Below are 23,931 nucleotides of genomic sequence, written 5' to 3'. Positions count from 1 at the left end.
GTTGTTTTTTTTAAAACTTCTGTTGAGCACTAAAAAATTATGAGGATACTCATTTCTAATCTTTTCCCTCTCAGTCTCTTCAAGTAACACTACAAAAGACCCAGCCAATGCCCAGACAACACACGATCAAGCTGCTTTTATGGTCGAGCTCCCTGGAGTGATGTGGACAGCAAATGGGTTACCTGCTTAACCATAAATTCTGCTTCTGTCAGACCGGAATAGTGTACGGGGACGGCCAAGTTTGCGGGATCATAAAACCAGCTTCAGTGCCCTGCAGCGATTTTGTAGAAAGGCAAGCAGAGACTTGTATCCTTTTTTATATCCTGAAAGCTTCGTCTATAGTTATCGTCTAAATATTCATTTATTAAAACTATCGATAAAATCTATGAAAACTTCTTACTACATATAAAACTGTATCATTTGCACATATAATATTAAAAGTAAATGTAAATGATTCTGCAGCAAGCAGAAGGAGGCTCTTAACATATGATTATAAGCTTCTGCTTTTATTTACATTAGTGTACTTTCTTTTAGAAACTGTCCCGTAGGCATGTTAATGTGCCATTCCCACACTTCTCATCAATGCCTTGCACAATATGTAAAGCCTGTTGTTTGACAAGGGTCTAACAAAGAGTGACTAATTCCAATTTCCAACGGATCAGGAATATCATGCTGCTTTGTCATGTAGCTAAAGTCAGTGCCAAGGGATTCCTGATGTTGTGTATTCTTGTTCTGAAGGCGAAAGGCGGAGACATACGGGAAATAAGAGCGCAAGGCCAACCAAACACACACAGCAAAAAGTCTCCGATTCGTCAAAGTTGTTTAATTGACAGTTTGTCTGTAAAATCAGCAAACAGTATTTAGTCACGAGTGCACTTCCCCAGATATCAAAACGTTTCGTCAATATGGCAGACGCTCAGCAGAAATGGTTTAGGGCCATCACGACGTTGTGAGATCGGCTAATGAGTAGCGCCGCTACGTAACCTATTGCGACACAGGCTTGCCTTTGACGGGAAGTGGGTGGTCTTATACCAAGAACCAGACGCACGGTGAGCGAGAAATGGTATCTAAAAATTGTTTAAGTTGTCTAGACAATTGCTGGGTGTACATAGATATACTACGCGGCTAACCAGCATTGTACAAGGACAGTAACGGATAACTTTTACGTAAGTTATGACCGCTTTCTTTTGATTGTTTTTGTGGAAACACTACAATTAGCAGGAATGACAATGTGAGTTCGTTGGCTAATGCGACGTGACTGCCGTGGACATGGGTTCCTACAAAATTTTTAGCATCGACGCTAGCTGCTGTTTCGTAGCATCGTAATGAAATCCTAAATTTAAGTGTCTTTGCCACATTATTAGTATCACAGTTATTACTGTTATTACTGTGGTATTACAGTTATTACTAAACGTATGAAAAGCTCAGTAAATTATTATTCAGTTTAATTAACTCAACGCTGTACGATACGATGATGCTAAAACAAGCTGCGAAGTTGTGTGTTTGAAACAGAACAGATACAATTCTTTCCTAACTGGTGTTATTTATTTATTTTTGTCTTTCTATATAGTCGTTGTCATCATGGTCTCTGCGGCTGTGCTCCATCTGTGGGTTTTAGCTTGGCTGGCTTCTGTTCACGCTGCTGGTCAGTATCATCAACAGTACAATTCATCTTTAGTCACTGGGGAGTGTTATCTTTTAGTATACACGCAAGAATGAATCAAAATGGACACTCAGAATGTAGATTGTTTTTGACAACATTTTTAATGTCATATTTCCTGCTGCCCCAGTGTGGGTATAATAACACACTTTCTGAAAGTTTTTTAAGCATATTTTACCACGTTGAAGGTAAGGTAATTCAATCAATTGTGAGTAAAAGATACTGGCTGAATTGATATCAGCTCAGTAATAAATACAAGTACTAGTAAACATTGCTGATTACATATTTGAGAATTATTATCTGTCAAAGGGAAAACGGCGATACAGCTTCATGTGAGATGTGGACCAAAGGGTTATTTTAGAGGTGATGCAGTTGTTGCCTAATAAAAGCCTTTCTTTAGTGCTGCAAAGATGATGCACAAAATAGAGCTTTCTCATCTGATTCCTTGTGTCTTAGCGTGTGTGTTTTGTGGTGGTGATAGAGCGAATAATCTTGATTCATTGCTTATTTCTTTATATTGTGGTTCTAGAGAACCAGATTTTGTACTCATTTTTATTGACATATCTTTAAGCATTAGTTCCCCTGGCTTTCTGATGGTCTTTCACAGTTGTCCCTAAGCACTGGCTGCTTTCCCCCCCACTCATTTCACTTTCATTTTCAGTCCAGTCTTTGTTCCTGGCCATTATCATAAGAAGGTTGTTTTTTTTCTTTGTTAAGACCCTGAACACTAAATCATTCAAACATAAAAAGGCACCTAACTTAGTGTTGTCTACACATAACCGACAACTTAGCAAAGAGCCTATTTTAAGTTGCCAGGTTGGTGGACAGTGGAGGACAAAAGAAGTGACAGTCCTAAAACACTATCTACAGTAATTGAAGAGTGTTTGAAAATTATTTCCTTAAAAATAGATGAAACAAAATCCAGCAAAGACCTGATCAGGTGATCAATCTACTATTTGCTGAAACCTCATCAGTAATGGTTTCAGTCAATAAGCCACATTTAAGGAAGGGAAACAGGACAGAAAGGCTGAGGCAAGCCAAATCATACAAAAAATAGACTCAGAATCAGTTCTGAGCGGTTGTGCTACATGTAACACTGGCTTTATTTGAATGAATTATCTAATTAGTCATCCAGACAAAACTGGTTCTATCCAACTAATGTGAGAGTGGAAACAGTGTTTTGTCATTGACATTGTGTACCAGTTCAAAATGCAAATGAAGTGTTTTGTTTTAACTTTACCTCTGCAGGCTTTTTTTGTGAAGGCTGAGATAAACTGTACTTTTCAAAATTGAAGAATTGAGGTGATTTAAAGAAAAAAAGAGCAGGCCTCTGGACAGAGAATTCTAATTAAAAAGTTAAAGTTGAAAATACAACATATATATACAGTTTTACTAATTTTTTTTATTACATATGGTTAGTAAGGACAAGTGAGAAAAAGCACATGCAGTTGATATTGAAACAGACAAGCTGAGGTAAGATGGGGAGCAGCATATGGAAAGGAGAGAGAGACAGAAGAGCAGTGTGAGACCTAACAGGACCTAAAATTAATTAGTAAAAAAAATCTTGATCAGTCGGTTTATTTGTTTATTTATTTTTGCATGAATAAATTAATGATAGTTTGCTACCTACTACAGACACATGGCTGTCTGTGATGACACCTCAAAAGAGATGTTTCTTTTTTGTCTGTAGTTTTTTCCAGCCTTGTGTCTGTTGTGTTTGTTGGTGTCAATTTTGTCTGTCATATCATTGTTTTTCTGCTCAGTTTCTGTATGTTATTCTTTACAGAAGAAAATTGATGGTTTCTTACTCCACCTCTACCTTTGAAATGAAGTGATGGTTAAAGCTCTTCCTATTGTCTTTGTAAATTGGCAGCAGATTTGGCAGCTAATGCTTCCCAAATGATTAGGGAAGACTAGCTTCACTACCTAAAGAATTACAATTCTCTGAGAATGTATATGCCCCCTTCCTGATTTCTGACATTTTTGATTTTTTTTAGATCTTTTAGCCTACCTCGCTCTGTCAAACAAGTTCTATTTTTGTTGGTTTTTATCGATCTGGGTGTGACCACCGAAATTAAACTCAGCTTTCTGAAACATATGATTAATCACAGTTAATTCATAATTTATCAAGAACTGAGATATTGCAAACATTATATTGAAGTTGTTGCTCCCAATGGTGGCACAGGTAGCTATTAGGTTCGTAGGCAATTACCTTTTCACATAGGGCCATGTTGGCTTTGATATCTTTATTTCCTTTATAATTCAAATAATTTACAAAATCAATTTTATATTTACCTGGGTTTTCTTTGTTTAAAATACAGTTTGTTTGATGATTTCAAACGTAAGCGCGAATGATGCGCAAAAAAATAAGCATTAATGGTAAAGGTTAAATAATTTTGTACTTCATATGTACAGATGTTTGGGGGCCATCAGAATCCCTCCAGCTTTCTCTGTTTCAGGGAAGCTAGTTACAAGCCAGCATGATGAGCACAACATTTTAGCTATGCCCACCTCCACCTCAACCTTATATATCCCAAAAGTTGGGAAATTGTAACTGCAATGTTAATTATGTAATGACTGAAATGACTGTAAAGACATTGTGCTGTACTGTAACTAGTGTAAAAGATGATTATTTTTCTGACTTGGTATAACCATGGACACCATGTGTGTCCATGTTGCCGTGACAGGCGGAGTTTAATGTTGCATTAAAAAGAGGAATGTGGTCACGTCTCATCACACTTAGCAGCAGATGTTCCTATTGTGGTTGTATTGCTTAGACTGTGACAGGAACTGTGGGTAATTTGATGGCTCAGACTCACAGAAATGTATCAATAATCTTGTTGCTGACACAAGCACAGTGCTCATCAGCTATATTTTTCTGAGTTTTACTCTGCATGTGGGTTTACTTTTTTTTGTGTGTGTTTGGTTTTTTGTTTTGACCTTCAGAAGACGACTATCATTTGGTGATAGCCCCACAGTCTCCAGTGGTTCAGATTGGGTCTAACGTCACAGCTACGTGCGTGATCATCAACACAACTGAAGTCACAGCAGATGATCTCTACTGGAAGTTTTCTGAAATGATACCCAAAGAACATTACATCAAGATCAACAGTTCAGCACTTAATGTCACTGTCACCATCAGAAGTGAAAAGTCTGAATGGTTATTTTGCAGCTGCAAGACAGAGTCACACTATGTTGTCCTAAACAGGGGCAAATTTACTCATGGGATTTGGCTGAGGAAAGGCTGTAAGTTCTTATTGTCATAACTTGAAAATCTATTGCTGTTTTTACCCAAATGCAGCTATAACTCTTTTTTTCGATCGGTTGTGATAACAGTAGTTTGTTTTCCTTTCTGTGTTTCCAAGCAATAGTATATGATGACAGAATTATTAGCCCCCCTATGAAAATTTAATTTTCAAGTATTTTCCAATTGCTGTGAAACACAGCTTTTCCAAATATCTTGGTTTTATTTTGGATATCTATATTATTTTACTTTGCACACAGAAACAAAATTAGTTAAGACAAACTAATACCAGGGTTAAAATGATTAACCCTGATGCTATTAGTCAATTGTGTATAATTTTTTGGAGAAAACAGCCTGTAGTGTTGTCTTGATGTATGTTGAATCATACAGGCAAGGAAATGCCAAAAATGTTCATCTGGCTGTAGTGTTTAAAATGGGAGAAACGTTGATACCATAGATGTATCTGGAGGCTGAAGGGTACCACTGGCCGTTGCCAGTATTTTTTGGGGGGTGAAACACTTCTCTTATTGTGGGCTAATATAAATACTTAGTGCTGTTTTCTAAATAAAACTAGTCTGTTAAGAAATACTATGTTGAAAATCCCTTTCTCTGTTAAAAAGCACACAGCAAAACTTTGATAAAAACTTAGAATTTCATAAAGGGGTAATTATTTTGTCCTCATTTGTAAGCTGAATTTAAATTTAATATATATATAAACCACCTGATAATGATACAGAAAAAATGCACTGAAAATTGTAATTTTGTGGCATGCAGAGATAAACTTTGTGAGTTTAGTTTTTGTTTTGTTTAAATATCAGATCGCCCGGAGAAGCCAAAGAATCTGTCCTGTATAGCAGTTCAGGAGAGCAAAATTATCTCATCAAACATCAAATGTCAGTGGGAAGCAGTAGGACATCAAACGGAAGCTGTCCCTACAAATTATACACTTTTTATTAGACAAACAGGGTGAGTACATGCTTCATGAATCATTACTTTTTTTGTTTACAATTCTGTTTTTCATTCATTATGGTGAAACTAAGTCAAGCTGTATGTTAAAGCCATCTCATCACAGTAGTGTTGTATTACATTTTTATGTTCCTGGTATGGACAATTTAAACATGTAATGTCTGTCAGTGTCAAGTTGTATAGCCACACGGCCACATTCAAATATGAACACACGAAACATGGTCACCTTGACACATAGGGGGTAATTTATCCTGACCACTTAATCTAACATGCATGTGTTTGGACTGTGGGAGGAAACTAGAGTACCTCGAGAGAACCCATGCAGGGGCAAAGAGACCATGCATACCCTGATTGTGCAAATCTTTGCACCATTATGCCACCTAAATGTAATGTGACTTTTTAAACTAGTAATGAATACCAGTTGTCTAGCTTTGTGTAGGTTTTACTGTCAAGTAAATTGTCTTCTATTTCTTTTTTTAGTGATAAAATTTATACTGCATCAATATTAGGGCCAGTAAACAATACCACAGTGGATCTGAATCTCTTTCCTCATCATATGGAACTGGAGATTTGGGTGGTTGCACAAAATGAACTTGGAAAAGAAGAGTCTGAACATCTGATAAAGCTTGCTAATTGCTTTGGTAAGTAAATAGTACATTTGATTATTATGTTTAACATATTTGCATGTTCTGAGCCAGTAGTCTAAAACGTATATTCAGATTAAGTGATGTTGATTGTCTTGAATTCTTTGTGTGTGTGTGTGTGTGTGTGCGTGTGTGTGTCACAGTAAAAACAAAGCCTCCATCCGTCGAAGTCATTTCAGAGGCAGTTTTTCCCACCTCCCTTGTGATGAACTGGACTTCTTCTATTGATAAAACTTATCTGGAAACGATATATGAAATTAGATTCTGCCCATTGGGATCTCAAAAGTGGTTTTATGTAAGTATGTTTGTATACCCTTCCATCAAAAATTGCCATTGTAAAAGACAATATTACCATATTTCTAAAAGATTCAAACTATTGTGTAAACCTGTAAATCAGTTAAGATTCCAGTGTTGTGTTATGTATTAATGAACAAATCTGCAGAAATTGTATTACTGACAATTTTAAGAAAATCTGATTTAGTTTCATGACATGTTGAATCTGTTCTCCACAAAGCTCTTGAGAGTGATTGAGAATGAAGGTTTACTTTATCACAGTAATATGTTTTTTTGTGTTCTATACAACCTTCTACAGTGTCCCTGTACAGTGTGTACACCATTTTATCTTTGTAGCACTTGCTCAATGTGCTCAAATGGTAACACAGTGGCTCTGTGCTTAGTACTGTTGCCTCAAAGCAAGAGGGTCCTGTATTTGCTGAAATCTTAGAGTCTTAATATTTTAAATGTGATTCTTCTCAGACTGGTACATATTATCTCTTGTTTTATTTTTAAGTGACATATGGTTTATGTTTTTAGGTACCTCTGGCAGACACTTCGAGGTATATAGAGTCCTTTAGACTCCAGAACCTGCAACCAGACACAGTTTATGTCACTCAGGTACGGTGCAAATATAATAACAAGCACTGTGGTTACTGGAGTGACTGGAGTAGCAACGTTACCGAGAGAACACCAGAGGATTGTGAGTATTATGAATTCCAGTTCGGACTAGTTTCAGTAAAAGCATTTCATCAAATGGAATATTTTGCTACAGACAATTAGCACAGTTATGATTAATAAATTGTTCACTTAATACTATGTTATACATGATGAATAAACTATTCAGACTCTGAAGTCCTCAAGAGCTTTTTGTATCCAAAAGCATAAAGATTGAAAATAAAAACCTCTGGCAGTGAGAAGATTTACTGAACCTGTGAAACTGCATACATTGTCCACCCATGTGTTTACGTGTCCTTTTGTCCTTTTGATAAACTAAAAGATTTAATATTCTGTTCTTTTTCTTTTACCTAGTACCAAAAAGTAAACCAGATGTATGGATAATCACGTCGGAGGAAGGCCTAAATAAACGACAAATTGAGTTCATTTGTAAGGTAAATTTCCATCACATTCAATTTAACATTTAAAAACAGTTTTATCTAACAATACTCCTGTTGTCATAAGCACAAAGCATTAGAATTTATTTGAAATGAAAGGTTTAACATAACTGATAGACATTCTACAGATAGACCAAAACATTTAGATAAATTTTTAACTGAACTGAACCAGTTAAAAAAACAAACAAAAGGAACTATTGCTGCCAACCCTAACTCACCACAGACTGAACAGACTGTCATAGACTATTTTCATAGTCTTCATTATAGTTAATTATAGTTAAAATATTTTATTCATTATAGCAAGCAGTTTGATGAATGGCTAGATCAATAAAATTTTAACAGAATAGAATGAATGAGTTGGACAGATTGCGATATAGTCCTGGATATAGTCAATGGTTTGAATAACAGATTTAAAAATTGGAATACGAGAGGTCATTTAATAATATTTGTTCTTTTCTTTCAGACACACTAAAGATTTCCTTAATTTTTATGTATAGCCTTATTCGGATAATATAACAATCCAGTTTAAAAATCATCTTATTTTATTGTCACACCAAGTTGTAGATTTGCACTTTGCACCAATCAGCTAGTTGTTGTAATTGCATATGTTTGCTTTTCAAATATATGCTACTAACAGGCAAGTTACATATTGTAACATCAACAGTGTTAACATAGATAAAGGGTGTTTCTCTCATCTCTTGTTTAGTTTTTAAGGCATAATTTGATATTTGTTATAAATGGCTATACCAACATTTTGGCAAGTAGCTAATATCAGCCAATATATTGGCCCCACAGATTTATCTGTCGAGCTCTATTGAACACACTGTTCAGTGTGATAAATAACATAAATAATTTTGTTTCATAGACACACTGGCATTTTGGGTTTTTTTTTAGCATTTATCTTAGCAGTCATGTTGGTTGTTTTTGTGTAATAATGAGAACTGTCTGCATACTGTCTGCAACTTTGCTCATCCAGGATCCCGAGTTTTCCAATGGGAGGATAAGAAGATTTAACATAACGATTGAGAAACAAAAGGATAGTATCAGGAATGGAACTTGGGAGATTATTCCAGTGAACAGAAGTCTGACAGATGGCAGCTCAAGTAAAAAACAGATCACTCAACTAAAAACGATTCCCTTGGATGATGAGGAGTCTGTGACCGTGTATGTCACAGCCATAAATTCTGTGGGGGCATCTCCTCAGGCAAAGTTGATCATTTCCCGCAAAACACGGGGTAAGTGTCCATGTTGACCTTGAATTTACAGGTGTGACATTTAGACACAACTGTGACATATAATCTAAAGCAGTCCAGATAATATTTTTGGCATAAAATCACACACACAAATTAGAATGTTCTTGATTAATAAGTAACAGTAACAGAGACGTACGATGGTATCCAAAGGGACCCAGCAGCAACCATGAACCAGGATGCCATGTGGTTTATGATCATAATTTTTAACTCTCAGCTGTTTGCGAAGCCCCAGGTATAAAACTGCAGTTAACAGAATCAGTATAGTGGTGTGAGTAATGTATGATTATATGCCTAGTATACACATAGTAGATAATTTAAGAACTTTAACACAAAGTTCTTAGTAGGTTTTAACTTGAGGTCAGATGGGTTTTATAATTTACTAAATGTAGTTTATTCACTAAGTCTGGTCCAAATCAAGACCCAATGTATGACAAATTGGGTTATGGTTATATTTGTTATTTCATGTGTGTGTGTGTGTCTGTTACAGAACCTCCCGCAGTGGAAAAAACGGAGGTACAGTCCCATAACGGTCAGCTGTTTCTTTCATGGAAACCCCCTAACAGAACAGTGTCCGAGTATGTGGTGGAATGGATCAGTGATGGTGAGAGAAACTGGCAGAGGGAAAATGGAAAAAGAAACTACACTGCAATTAAAGGTATTTTTTCTTTTTTTCTGAGGGTTTAGGAAACAAAAAGTTGTTGTACAACCCTCTTGAAGAAATATGGAATAACCACGTTTGGAGAATGTTCATTTAGTTGTTTAAAGGCATATGGCACCCATCATAAAATCTCTCTCGTGTCATGGCTATAAGAAGCTGTTGTTTAGTTTGAGCTGTCATAAAGAGGAGACTGACTGTACTGTGCAGAAGGCACTTTAGGTAGATCTTTTTAAAAAGTGATAAAAAGGTGGAGTCAAAAAGGTAGTCTCTGATTTCATTGTTTAATGATAATGATGTGGCGTTATAAAGAGTCAAGTTTCTTATTGGTAAGCAACACAAATGATAAATATGTCATAGTGACTTTAATACAAACTTGTTAAAGCAAGAAAGTATTCTCTTGTAACAAGGAATTAATATATTTTGCATACACTGCAGCGGATCTTAAAGCAAAACCTTTAAGTTAACTTTTACTATGGCTGCTAATACTAATAGCTTCTGTTGCTTTACTCTAACTGCATGTTGTATAAGATTGCTATTAATTAAAGAGTGCTTTTTCCCCCTTTTTTAACCTTGATGTCAAATCTAGGGGACCATGAGCAATTTGTTCAATACAGAATATCATTGTACCCTATATATGGCACACTGGTTGGGAAGCCAGTCCATGAACAAGCCTATTTTGAACAAGGAGGTAAGAGATCATACTTGTCAATTAATCAATAGTAAACCATTGTATTTTGAATTGTTGTGGATGTTATAATTTGAATAGTGCTGTTAATCTCGTTAACAGCGTTAATCTCGTAAAATTGATGTTAATGCCATAACCGTTATAATGTCATTTTAACGAGATTGTATAGAATGCATTTGATGATTCTATGCATTGCATAGAATCATCAAATGTTTGATGATTCTATGCAAAATTTTTATATTAATCATTTGACAAGTTATATATTATCTATCAGTTATTTCCACAGAGATGTTCTTAAAGTCAGTTTGTTGTTATTTTTATTTTTTTGTACAGTTCCATCACAAGGCCCTACTGTCAACCTGAGTGGTGACCCAGGATGTTACACAGCCAAGCTGGAGTGGGATGAGATTCCTCTGATAAAACGACGCGGCTTCATCACAAACTACACAATATACTATCGAAGTGGGACTGAAACTCGTGGTATCTACTGGTTCCATGTTGTGCTGAACTGTTAGGTTAGCTTTTTAAAATGAAAACACTCAATTGCCAGGCTAACCTTTGATTTCTGTTGTTCTTTCTTGCAGGCATAACTGTGCAGGCTAACACCACCTCATACACTTTGACATCATTATCATGCAACACAAAGTATGACATTTGGATAAAGGCTTCAACTATCAGAGGCTCAGTCAATGGCTCTAACCACTCGTTCACTACTCTGAAATATGGTCAGTACATGATCCAACTAGTTGAGAAATGTCACAAAGTCAGTTTTACCTTTTCCAAAGTGTCTGTGTAGGGTCTCAGTCAATCGAGGTGTTGTAATCTTGAGAGATTGAAAAGAAGGCTACTGGAGCGTCTTGGATGAGAGGCTAATTGAACTTTATATTTTTACCATTGGTTTTTGAATTGCTGTTAACCCTTTGTCTTATCTATATATCTTTTTCACCTCACAGCACCAGGAGAAATTGAAGGCATTGTGGTAGGAGTGAGCCTTGGGTTTCTGTTTGTTGTTCTCATGACCATGCTGCTCTGTTTCTGCAAAAAAGATGTGTAAGTTACCCTTAAATATCTCTTGGGATGTTTACCGCCTCTCAGTGAATGGCTGTAAACTGAACACGTACATCTAGGGTTTCCATTTACTCTTTGTTGCATCTTACCTTTTCCAACACTGCAGGCATTTTAACGTGCCTTTGGGTGTACAGCACTTTAGTCATTGGATGAGGCACATAATACTAGTTTATTTTGAGCATACCAATCTTAAAAATTGTAAACATTCATTACTTCATACACAATATTCATCATAATAACTCCACTGAAACTGTGATTTCAATATTTTTGGAGTTATTGTATTTTTCTATATAAGTATGTTTTGTTTTTTTCTTTTCTACAGGATCAAGGACAACTTTTGGCCTCAGATTCCAAATCCCGGAGATAGCACCATTGGAAACTGGTCTCCAGATTATCCTTTGAAAGTAAGTTAGTGCATAGGTGTCAAACTCTGGCCCGCGGGCCAAATTTGGCGAAGCAATACCAAATTACTATTAGAGCTGGCCTACTGGTATTATACAGCTAATATATATATTGTTTAGTATTAAGCTTTGTTTGTTCCATATTCAGTTTTTCAGCAAAACGTGTTTGAGTCCATAAGAAAAGATTCATTCTTATATCTGGAGGAATAAATATCTTTCAATAAATATTAACGTTAGCCCGCGACTTTGTTCCAGTTTTGAATTTTGGCCCACTGTGTATTTGAGTTTGACACCCCTGCATTAGTGTGTCAGCATGACCAGAATAATGGTAATAAAAAAAATATTAAACCACCAGGACATAGCACAAATGATTGCTTGCATAAAGCAGATTGCTCATTCTCAACTCTGTTTGTCATCACTGCATAGACATTTCTGTTAGCTAATGACACTTGCCTCATACAACAAGGTCAGAGTACTGAGTGAAGAACTGTCTTCCATGTTTTGTGTCATGCATAAAACGTCAGCTGAAAGCATTGCATGTACAGCTTTCAGAGAGGTCCAGTGTCTAAAAGAATTACCCTATTAATATTGTGTCCTAATTTACAAATCCCTTTCATAGGAGAGGAAGCACAGAGGTGTCAAACTAACAAGCTTTTTTTTTTTAAATTGAAACATTTTTGCCTCTATTGGATAGTGGAGCAGTGCAGATAGAGAAGAAAGTGGTGAGGGAGGGGAAAGACTTGCAGCAAAGGGCCACGGTTTGAACTCGAACCTGGGCTGTACTTTGGCCAAGTGGCATGTGGATGCCTGCTGAAGCACTGAGTTACAGTGGCACGGCAAAATTAGGCTTTAAAACTGACTAATATGTCTTTATCTGTAGATAGCTTAATACTGTGAGTTTTCAGTCCCGTTTCGTATTTAGTCAGATGCATTTCTCTTTTGCTTTCTTTTTCTACAGGCAGAGGCACCAAGAGAGAACTGTCTATCTGGCATCAGTGTGCTTAATGTGGATGTTTGTGACGCAAAGTGTGTATTTGAGGAGGACAAGGCAAGTCTGCCTCTGAAAAAGGACAAGTATCTGTCTGAGGAGCACAGCAGTGGAATCGGTGGCTCCTCCTGCATGTCCTCACCTCGACAGAGTGTGTCTGACAGTGATGAGGGTGGTGATATGGCTGACACCACGGCCAGCACTATTCAGTACTCCTCTGTAGTCGCCTCCAGTGGTTACAAGGGCCAGAACCCAAGCTCTCTGCCCCAGCAGTCCATTTTTTCACGGTCTGAGTCCACACAGCCACTGCTGGACTGTGAAGAGAACCATGACACCATGGTGCAGGAGGGCAGCAGACAGTGTTTCCTGAGACAGCCCTGCTTTACTCACAATGCAGGGAATGAAAATGCCACCGACAGTAATGACTTCAACCCGTTGGAGATGGAGCAGCAAGAGGTGCTGGACTTCTGTCCCCTGGAAGAAGACACTGAACACACAGCACCTGCAGATTGCCAATCTGATGACTGGATACCAGCACCGGTCTCCAGCTACATGCCTCAGCTGGGTGGCTACAGGCCACAGTAAGAACTCAGATGGCTCGTCTGATACATGCATCACCTACATATGTGGTCTTGTGCCTTTGTTAGTCCTGGGTGTTTATTTAAAGCATTGAACAAATCCCAGTATATCTTTTGCACTTAATCAAATGTAAATAGTCCCATTATATTACACTGTAAAGAGTAATGTGAATTAGAGCTTGCGGTTGTCGTTTGCGCGCTTTACTCTCACAAGGAAAAATTACATAGCCAGTTCTTTGTAAATAAAACAACATCTTCAACATAATGACGAAATACAATTTTATACTAACGTAAACTGCTAATGGCATGCCAGACTGCTCAGTGCAGCCTAACGTCCTTAATCTCACTTGAATTTTAATTTTTAAGTGACAGTTTATAGCTGAATGTAAATGTTTTTATTGCATTTATTAAAGGCACCATGAAGCTCTTAAAATGTTGAAACTGTTGTTTTTCAGTTTTCCTAATGTTAATTCCAGATGTTGTTGGAAGATGTGTTTTCTCACCTCAGGCTGTGTCAAAGCAAGCATTATATCTTAATTTGTTGTATCACAATGTTAAAACAATTTGGAATACAGTGTGGTCATAAACAGCGTTGCTTCAGCTCTGATCAATCACTGCTGATTGTATTTCTTTTTCAAATGACACCATGCTAAAGCTTGACAATAAAACATGAAGGGAAGTCAGTAAGCTTCGTTTTTTTATTTTTGCTAGACATTCTAATGAACTGCTTTGAGTCACATGTAAGTGACCTGGGAGATGCCTAATTGCTTGCTTATGGGGTACATTCTGAGATGAGGGAAACTGGATTCTCTCTTCCAGAGTTTCTTGCTGACTACTTCCCTCCTGCTGCACTGGAAGTAGAACATTGACAGCATATAGTGGAGCCAGTAATCTAACTTTACATTTATATCTACATTTTATAAATGTTGGAAGTCCCAGTGACACAAGTTTGTGGACACCAGGACACTTCCTAATATGAGTGATCATCCTAGAAGGACCTTAGTCAGGGAGGTGACTAAAAACCTAATGGGCACTCTGACAGAATTTCAGCGTTGCTCTGTGGAGCGAGGAGAACCTTTCATTAACTATTTCTGCAGCACTCCAATAATCAGGTGTATATGGTAATATATGGTATATGCAGTGTTGGTCAAGTTACTTGAAAAAAGTAATCAGTAACTAATTACTGATTACTTCCCCAAAAAAGCAATCCAGTTACTTTACTGATTACTTATTTTCAAAAGTAATTAGTTACTTAGTTACTTTTTAAAAAACACGATTTACAACCTGAATAGGTGATAAAGCGATAGGTCTTTCAGCCCAATTCTACTTTTTCTGTATAATCCATCATACAAAATGTAATCAAATGGCAAAGTCTCTTTTTTTTAAACTTGTTTTATCAGTTTTAATCTTTTAACTTTATGCATCAAGCAAAAATTTAATCATATGCAACATTCTCTGACTTGAAGAAATTAGTTTAACATTTAAACCTATTTTCTGCACATTCCAGCACATAAAATAAAATATTTTTTGTGTTTACACTCAGTCTTTCAAATAGATGCAAGTAAAACACAGCAGAAAATAAATAAAATCGAAGACTAGCGGTTCTGTTGCTCTATTTTCACCTGTAAAGCAGGAGTGGGGTAGGCGGAGGTGTGCTCTGGTGCAGGTGTGCCGCAGCAGTCAGTTGAAGAATCCGCGAGTTTCTCTGAATTTCCCATTACGCCGTTGCGCACTCGGTGCTTGTTTAGGGGTTTTTTTTCGCTGTAAAAATAAGTTTTCTTCCCACGCACAACGGACGCTAATGTTTTTGTCACTTTTTATGGAATCAAACTCAAAGTAAGGTCAGTACTTCCACGCTTTAAACGCTCCATGCTCATACTCTCTCCTGCACTCCATATATTATCCATTGTTAATCTGCGCACAGCTGTTGTCAGGAACTTCGCACTCGCTTACGTCACTGTCATGAGACATTCTTGCAAAAAAATCACGGTTTTAGTAACGCAGTAACGCAGCGTTCCTACGGGAAACTAACGGTAATCTAATTACCGTTTTTGCAATAGTAATCCCTTACTTTACTCGTTACTTGAAAAAAGTAATCAGATTACAGTAACGCGTTACTACCCATCTCTGGGTATATGTATTTAAAAGGTTCATGACAACCTGCCTGGATTTGCCAAAAGACACTGTTACAAAATCAGTTTCACCCCGGTTCTTTTATTCATCGAAACTTCCAGAGACGGCACCGGAACTCAGTAGTCATTTCACAAAACCTTTATTCATCTTTATTCATCTTCATTTAAGCATGCACTTCTAGAAGGGAAGACGAGGCCGGTGTGTCCCTCTGCAAATCTTCACTCCTTTGTCTGTGAAACACAGTTTTGTAGGGGCGACCCTATCATAAAACCCCCCACGGTGTGCTGCAAACTCTGTCTGTGTTTATGTGCACGAGCACATGAATGCCTACATGTGCGCGTTCCCACGTGTCTATGTGAGTGCTCGTGTGTGACTGTGTACGCATACCTGTGTGTATGTGTGTGCACATGAGTGAGTGTGCGTGTGGATGTGTGTGCATGATAGTTAAAACACTGTGGGTGTAGGTGACTCCCTAGGTCATAAAACCCATCTCCCTTCCAGACCACAGTTATCCAGTTACAAATGTTGAGACCCCCACCCAAACATTCTCTGGGGAATTTCCACTCAGCATTAACTCCTCTCTGTTTTACTTTCACAGTTCAAGTGGGGGAGGGGTCTCCTACAATCTACTCCTAAGTTCACGACACAGTGAGGCCTTTATTATATTGAGGGCAGTGTCAGTATCTCTACAATAGTTCTACATTCTATGATAACACATTTCTAAACTCTAAAATAAGCTAAACATTCCTACAAATCCCCCTTTTTATCTGCCCTATGGCAGATAAAACTAAACTAAATCTCTCACCATAATGTTTTCATACTGTGACTCCCCATTTCCCAAAAGTGGCATCATGGTGTCTGCCTTTGTATCAGATTCTCCCACAGCACGATTGATGAGTCTTACGAACAAGGCTCTGATACAAGGCACACAACAACACCCACATGTCACTAATACTGCAATAAAAACAGACAAAGAAACCATAATTAACATAATGAAACCTTTCCATTGCCCAAAGACAAAGGTCATCCACGCTTCCAGTGGGTCATCTAATCCCGAATGCTCATACATTGTGGTGGACAACGTCTTTAGGCCTTCCAGAACTCGGGTCACAGAGCCGTCGGGAACTGTGTTATTTGAAATAAAAGTACAATACATATCCCCAAACATCGCGCAAACGCCCCCTTTTTCTCCCAACAACATATCTAACGCCATCCGATTTTGTACTGCCATTAAAGATGTTGGACTCAACTGTTCAGAAAGCACTTGCATTTAATGACAGCACAAAGATCAAATGTATACGAGATTGTGGACCCTTTAACGTAGTCCAACTCTATACCGCCATAATAATCAAAACACTCATCTGATTTACCTGTTTCACTATGTTTGGTTCGCTTCACCGTGGCCTGTGATGTTGGAGTCGCTGGAATGGATTCAGGTCTGTCTCACTTCACGCAATTCACTTATAAGAAAAATCACAGTTACAATAACAACAGTCACACCTAACACTACCGTTTCTCTCCAATTTCCCCTCAACCAGCCTAGAGAAGTTGACATGATTTAAATGTAGATAAAAGGCTCGTCTGTTTACATCTCTCCCTCACAGAAGGCTTCTCTGCAGAGCATCAAATCTGCATGGCAAAGTGACACACTTTAGGTGATCTTCATCCTTGGGAAAAGTGTTGTCAACTATTTCCCAGTCTCCTAGTATTTGTGCCTCACACAGAATCACAATTCCATCGCTGGACTTCCTCTGCGCTGTCACTTTTGGAGCTTGGCACGCTCTCTCCATCCCTCAGGTTCTCATGTTCCAACGCTGCTGAAGATTTAAGGCAGAGCACGTCGTACACCTTAGTTGTCTTCCTCAGCGTCAACATTGAATCTTTCATTTTATTTAAAATCTTGCTGTGGGAAGTCTCCTCTTGATCTCCTGGAAGCTCAGTAGCACAGCTCTCTGTGCGATGTCTGCTGCGCTGAAGATGATCTCTGATCCTCCTGAAGCCTCTCTCCTGGCCTCAGCTCCCATCTTGTGGACGATCCTCTCAGCCACTCCTTCTCGTCATGGCACCTCACAACATCTACAGATTAAAAAATAACACTCCTCTTGCCACATGGCTTTCACCATGTGTCAACTCCCCAATGAGACATGCACAAGAATGTTGCACATTGTCTCTAAAACAATCTCCAGGGTTTCCCACTTGGAGCAGCCATACTCCAACCTGTAACCCTGTGTAAAAACATTAATCAGCAGTCACATGTTAAGCTTGTTTAACTCCCAGCTCCACCTGGAGCCTGTAACCTGGAAGACAAATCTGTTAAATCAAACTTCACATTTGCAACCAACTGTAGATCATAAGAGTGATAAAGTATTCAGCATAACAGACAAGTATCATGTGCAGGTTTTCTCCAATCATTAAATCACTATTATTACCATAATTTGTCCCAAATCATGAATCATCCCAATTTATTCCACAATTTAATCGGTGACTTTCCTTAAACAATGTCACTCCACCCATTTTATCACTATGAGTTCAATAGTGGCAGGCTAATGAGCCCATATTCAACTATTCCATAAACACTGCATCCCTTATTTGTTTTTCTCATGTCACTTGTCCGCTTCTGCTGAATCCTCTACATGCATTCTTAGAAAAACAAACATTAGCAACACACATGGATCGTGTGGTGGGCAGGCGTCGGCCATCCACATTCCAGAGGTGCCGTAAAAGGCCATAAAATTAAGCCTGCTGTAAAAAGAATGACACTGGTTTCAACACAGGAAATTTCTCACGTTATTCACATCGTCAAAGTAACCTTCAACATTTTCCCAACAACACAGTGTAACAGCATCACCAACTCATAACCTGTAGTAGATAAACAAACATCCACCAATTGTTCTGTTAGAAATCACATCATCAAATCACATGAAGAACTGTAATGCTGTAGAAAAGAAAATGCAAATGTTAACGCTGCGCAGGCGTGTACACACTTTCTCACAGTAACTTCTGTGAGCAACACACCACACAAGCCCATGAATAACATACCCCTGGTAGATTCACAAACATAGAAAATGACATTTAAAAGGTTAAACCATCACGCAACCTCAGATGTTGCTGTCATCTTTCTGCTCCTGTAAAAGGAAACACATAAATTCATCCACCCTTTTGTCCTGTCTAGGTGGAGGTTAACCTTGAGTCGTAGTCAAGTCTTGTCAGTTTTTACCAGTCAGTCAGTTTGTTTTTATTTCCATTCATTCATTCATCCATTCTTTCTTTCTTTCTTTGCTGATAGTGGAACCTATCGTCGCATTTAGTTTCCACTCTCAGCAAAATGACGTCATTTCAAAAAGAAAAAAAGGAACTTTAGATCGGATTACTTCGCTGAATCCTTTTTAGGCAGGGACTCTCATTTTCTAATTGTCCCAAATAAGTGGCTTTCTCCAGAGCCCATTTTAATGTGGAGAAACTCACTTGCAACAATTTTCTCGACGACGTGTAGCGCTTTTAATTCCCGACGTGCAGATCTGCTTAAAGAAAAGAAATTCACAAACAGAAATCAGTGCACTGTTCAAAAAATAAAAATAAAATGAAAAATGACAAATAAAACTGAAAAACAAAAGAAAAGAAAAAATACAGAAGCCCGGTCTTAGGACTTGTCACAGAATATTCTTTCTCTTATAGGTGAGAAAACACCAAATCTAAAACTTGGTGCCATGGTAAAACCTTCCCCATACTTCAGAAACAAAAACAAAACAAAACAAAAACAAAAAAATCTACTAGTTTCACTCATTTAAACTCTGGCTGCAGGATTCTGTTCCCCCTGCTATCATGTTCCCCAAAATAATACTAATTCAGTCGTCTATGTATCAGTTCTCAACCCACTCAATAAACCAAACAGGATGATGGTAACAGTATTACCTACTTAAAATTGTGTTTGATCTTCATTGTGTGTGTGTGTGTGTGTGTGTGTGTGTGTTAGTCGGGTTAATACATTTTCTATTTCTATGTATCCTTTTATGTACCTTCCCCCTTTTTTCTGAAACAAAACTCCAAATTTTGTTTCAGAAACATCTAAATGAAAAACTCTGTTATAGTCAGGCACAGCTAAACCCCAGATGCTTGCAGGTTACCATAGGCAACCACGCTGAGTGTTGTTGACCCCTTCTACAAATACCCTCTTTTAATGTGTAACACTTTGTGTATGATTTTTTTGTTATCTCTGGTGCATATTATGTGCATGTGTGGTGTCACGTGTCACCTTTCCATTCTTCTAACAGTACACTTGCATACCTCAGTGCTTGTCTTCCTCCCCCTTTTGTGGTGGTCTGGACACTGTGTCAACCCTCCACTTCCAGGCAGTCGTTTGTTTCCCCGGATGCTTTAACCTAATTTGATTCCCCACACTAAAACAGCAGCCTCTGTCCTCCCCTTCTCCTTTCTCTCCGTTCTTCTCTCCCACTTTTCAGTCCAATGGCAGTCAGTTCTCTTCAGCTTTGTCCCGTGTATCTCTTTGTCCCACTGTCTCTTTCATTGCCATCTCACTCCAAACATGGCAAATGTCAAACTCAGACAGTCTTCTCAAAAGTCCTTCACACACAGTGAGGTTGCAGCTTGCTGGAAACGCATCTCCATCCATCCAATCTAGATGGTGGTTCTTCTCTTTCTGATGCCGTTTGCCCATAGTGCTGCTGGACCTCTCTGCTCAGGACTCTGGTATTGTCTCTTGGACTTCTGTCCGCTGTTGATGTTCATGCTCGTGCTTCTGGAACTGCACTCTGTGTCTTCAGGGAGAGATCAGCTTCCTTGGAGCTTGCTTGTTCAGGATGAGGACGGGAAGCTGCAAAACAATTCAGCCAAAAATTCTGGCTGGGTGTTTCTATTTTGTTTCTAATGATTTTAACCTATAATTTTCTTCCGACTGCTGCCCATGGAGAATTGATCCAGGTCCGTTCCCCACCTGTAAACGACAGACTGAGAGACTTTCATTATTCACTGTGACTGCATATGTTTTCATCACTCCTAAAGCAACACATCTCTACTTATTTTGTTTTGAACTCTACTGACTTTAAACCCCAAAAATGAAATTTTTATTTGGTCTTAACCGCAAACACAAAAATCTTCTTGATGTTGTTGTTAATTATTTTCATCCACAACACTCCAAATTATGTTTTCTTTTGTGTCCAGCAGGGGAAGAAGGTGACCCGTAGCATCACTGCTTCCCCCAGTTGGAGACAATTTCCCACTCACACTTCCACACTTTTTATTTTCTTTGTTTTCATGATTTTCTTTCTCTTTTTTTATTACCCCATTGTTTTACACCCACACATTAACCTGTTAACTCACTCCTCCAACCTCATTTTCCTTTCACCCCAACAGCTCTCATACAGTCAGCAATCAAATTCTCCTTGAGTACTTGGTCACCTTTAAATGTCACTGTTAATTTTATCAATTTATTTGTCATTACCTTAACACTAATCCACTGTTTATTTTTCTTTATTTATTTTCAGTTCACTTTCTCCTCTTTGATTACTACGATTTCTTAACTATTATTTTTCACAGAAAATCAACTAATCTACTTTGTCTCCCTTTTTGTCATCAAGGAATTCACACACACACTCACAGGCTGGTCACTCGCCCCCACCTTTTCTTTCTCTCTCACACACACGCACATTTTACTCTTCGTTCGTTCCACCTGTGAACCCGCAGTCCCATTCAAACTTTCTGCGAGACACTTCTGCTGATTCAGGACAACGCCCTAATCAGAACAAAGAGCGGGTGCCGTCCGCTCTTATACACCTCAACCTAACTAGGACAATTAGGCTCACGATCTTCAGATCGCGCCACATTTGCCTAACGAATTATTCAAACTGCGCCACGGACTGGATACCGCAGTTTCTCTTCCCCATATAAAATAAAACCAAATTAAACCCCCCAATTGACTTCACAGCTTGCAACAATTCGCGACACGGCCTCCTGCCGCAATTTCTGCACACCACAAACACACACTTTTAGACACAAATTCTTTTTGTTACTTTAATTGACTCCCGTACTTCAGACGAGACGCCGACTCTAACGGCGCTTTCACACACACTACACCGTCCTCCTTCTGCATCAGGCACTGGTTCAACTCAGCTCGGAATCTAACCGGCGAAAGCAACCGATCCTGCTTTTATGCATACTTCAGACTGTGACAGGGACCTCTCCCCGACTTAGTTATTTAAGGAGCCACGAATCCCCAGGTCACCACCCTGGATCTCCTGCCTTCAGGTCCTAGCCCCGCGTCCGAGACTAGGTGGGGTAACCAAACCCGTGACACACACAGCCCTCAGCTGGCGACGAGGCCTTTCAGCCCCGTTTTCTAACTAATAGTAACACAAGTTTCCTGCTTTAACGCACGAGGATGGATCATGCACCGCCACTTTTTTCCTAATAACTAAGACGGATGAAACACCGATTCTATTAATCCGTAACAAAAGTCTCCTGCTTTAACGCACTGAGATTTTCTTACGGGGCGCTAAACATCAACTTGGAGTTCTTACAAAAGTCTCTTGCTTTAGTCGCTCACAGTACGCTAAACATCAACTTGGAGTTCTTAAAAAAGTCTCTTGCTTTAACGCACTGAGACGGACGCTAGCCGCCTTTTTTTCTACTGAGTGAATTTACACTGCGATACGTTCAACTTAGCGAACAGATAATTTAGGCTTTAAATAATATGCACGGTTAGAAAATAAACAGGTCGTGCTCACCTTTTAATCATGTGAGCTAGCTCTCTGTTTGCCTCGTTTCACGATCTCAGCTCTGCCAATTCATCCTCTCTGGGCCTCAAGCGAATCCGGGTCACGGCACCAAAACTGTTACAAAATCAGTTTCACCCCGGTTCTTTTATTCGTTGAAACTTCCAGAGACGGCACCGGAACTCAGTAGTCATTTCACAAAACCTTTATTCATCTTTATTCATCTTCATTTAAGCATGCACTTCTAGAAGGGAAGACGAGGCCGGTGTGTCCCTCTGCAAATCTTCACTCCTTTGTCTGTGAAACACAGTTTTGTAGGGGCGACCCTATCATAAAACCCCCCACGGTGTGCTGCAAACTCTGTGTTTATGTGCACGAGCACATGAATGCCTACATGTGCGCGTTCCCACGTGTCTATGTGAGTGCTCGTGTGTGACTGTGTACGCATACCTGTGTGTATGTGTGTGCACATGAGTGAGTGTGCGTGTGGATGTGTGTGCATGATAGTTAAAACACTGTGGGTGTAGGTGACTCCCTAGGTCATAAAACCCATCTCCCTTCCAGACCACAGTTATCCAGTTACAAATGTTGAGACCCCCACCCAAACATTCTCTGGGGAATTTCCACTCAGCATTAACTCCTCTCTGTTTTACTTTCACAGTTCAAGTGGGGGAGGGGTCTCCTACAATCTACTCCTAAGTTCACGACACAGTGAGGCCTTTATTATATTGAGGGCAGTGTCAGTATCTCTACAATAGTTCTACATTCTATGATAACACATTTCTAAACTCTAAAATAAGCTAAACATTCCTACAACACTTTAAAGTTCGAATTCTTTGGCCTGAATGCCAAGTGTCCAGTTACAAGAAATCAGTTACTGTTTAGCACCTAGCTGTGCTATCTCTACTATCTCTATTGAGAATGACGGTGGTGGCAGCATCATGCTGTTTAGTTTAGTTTATTAAGATCCCTATTAGCTCTGTAATAGCAGTAGCTACCCTTCCTGTGGGCCTACAAACTTTATAACAAAAACACATTTATCACATAAAAGTCTAACACCTAACAAAAAATAATAAATTCTAAGGATTATTCCTGTGTAAATATTTAATGTCTCAATTTTTTACGCAAAGTATTCAAAATATGTTACCTACATTGAGTAACTTAATGGAATATGTTACAAATTACATTTTGGGCCATGTATTCTGTAATCTGTAGTGGAATACATTTAAAAGTAACCTCCTAAACACTGACCATATTTCTAAGATTTTCTGGGCCAAGTACAATAACTTCAGCTTTATCTGAATTTAGAAGCAGAAAATTTGATGTCATCCAGGTCTTTGTCTTTAAGATATTCCTGCAGTTTAACTAATTGGTGTGTGTTATCTGGCCTCATAGATAGATAAAGTTTTGTGTCATCTGCATAGCAGTGAAAATGTATGCCATCTTCTGATGATTCTGCCTAAGTGAAGCAGAAACAGAATTGGTCCTAGCACTGAGCCCTGTGGAACTCCATAATTAACCTTAGTATGTGAAGAGT

At 38.6% G+C, this 23,931-nt stretch overlaps 1 protein-coding gene and 1 long non-coding RNA gene across 7 annotated transcripts in view; one reads left to right on the top strand and one right to left on the bottom strand.

Moving 5' to 3' along the window:
* Window positions 1-23,931, bottom strand: part of LOC146384159 (uncharacterized) — a 34,538-nt gene that overhangs the window by 2,182 nt on the left and 8,425 nt on the right. The window lies entirely within an intron of this gene.
* On the top strand, window positions 950-14,216 carry il6st (interleukin 6 cytokine family signal transduce). Of its 6 annotated transcripts, none has more exons than XM_084936022.1 (16): window positions 950-1,049; window positions 1,571-1,645; window positions 4,610-4,906; window positions 5,723-5,870; window positions 6,351-6,511; window positions 6,658-6,809; window positions 7,328-7,490; window positions 7,820-7,899; window positions 8,879-9,137; window positions 9,643-9,810; window positions 10,400-10,501; window positions 10,832-10,978; window positions 11,083-11,223; window positions 11,452-11,548; window positions 11,889-11,970; window positions 12,926-14,216. In XM_084936022.1, exons 2-16 carry the CDS (start codon window positions 1,582-1,584, stop codon window positions 13,538-13,540), a joined length of 2,676 nt encoding a protein of 891 aa, XP_084792148.1. In that variant the 5' UTR covers window positions 950-1,049; window positions 1,571-1,581; the 3' UTR covers window positions 13,541-14,216. The 6 variants fall into 6 exon arrangements, with proteins under 6 accessions (XP_084792148.1, XP_084792146.1, XP_084792151.1 ...); XM_084936020.1 differs by having other exon boundaries at window positions 951-1,049; window positions 4,607-4,906; XM_084936021.1 differs by having other exon boundaries at window positions 1,004-1,166.

The sequence above is a fragment of the Perissodus microlepis genome, chromosome 7, assembly GCF_051167445.1.
Source record: "Perissodus microlepis isolate ML-2025 ecotype Zambia chromosome 7, ASM5116744v1, whole genome shotgun sequence".
Lineage (NCBI taxonomy): Eukaryota > Metazoa > Chordata > Actinopteri > Cichliformes > Cichlidae > Perissodus > Perissodus microlepis.
The sequence above is the reverse complement of the archived record's forward strand: the minus strand, read 5'-3'. Positions and strand labels throughout refer to the sequence as shown.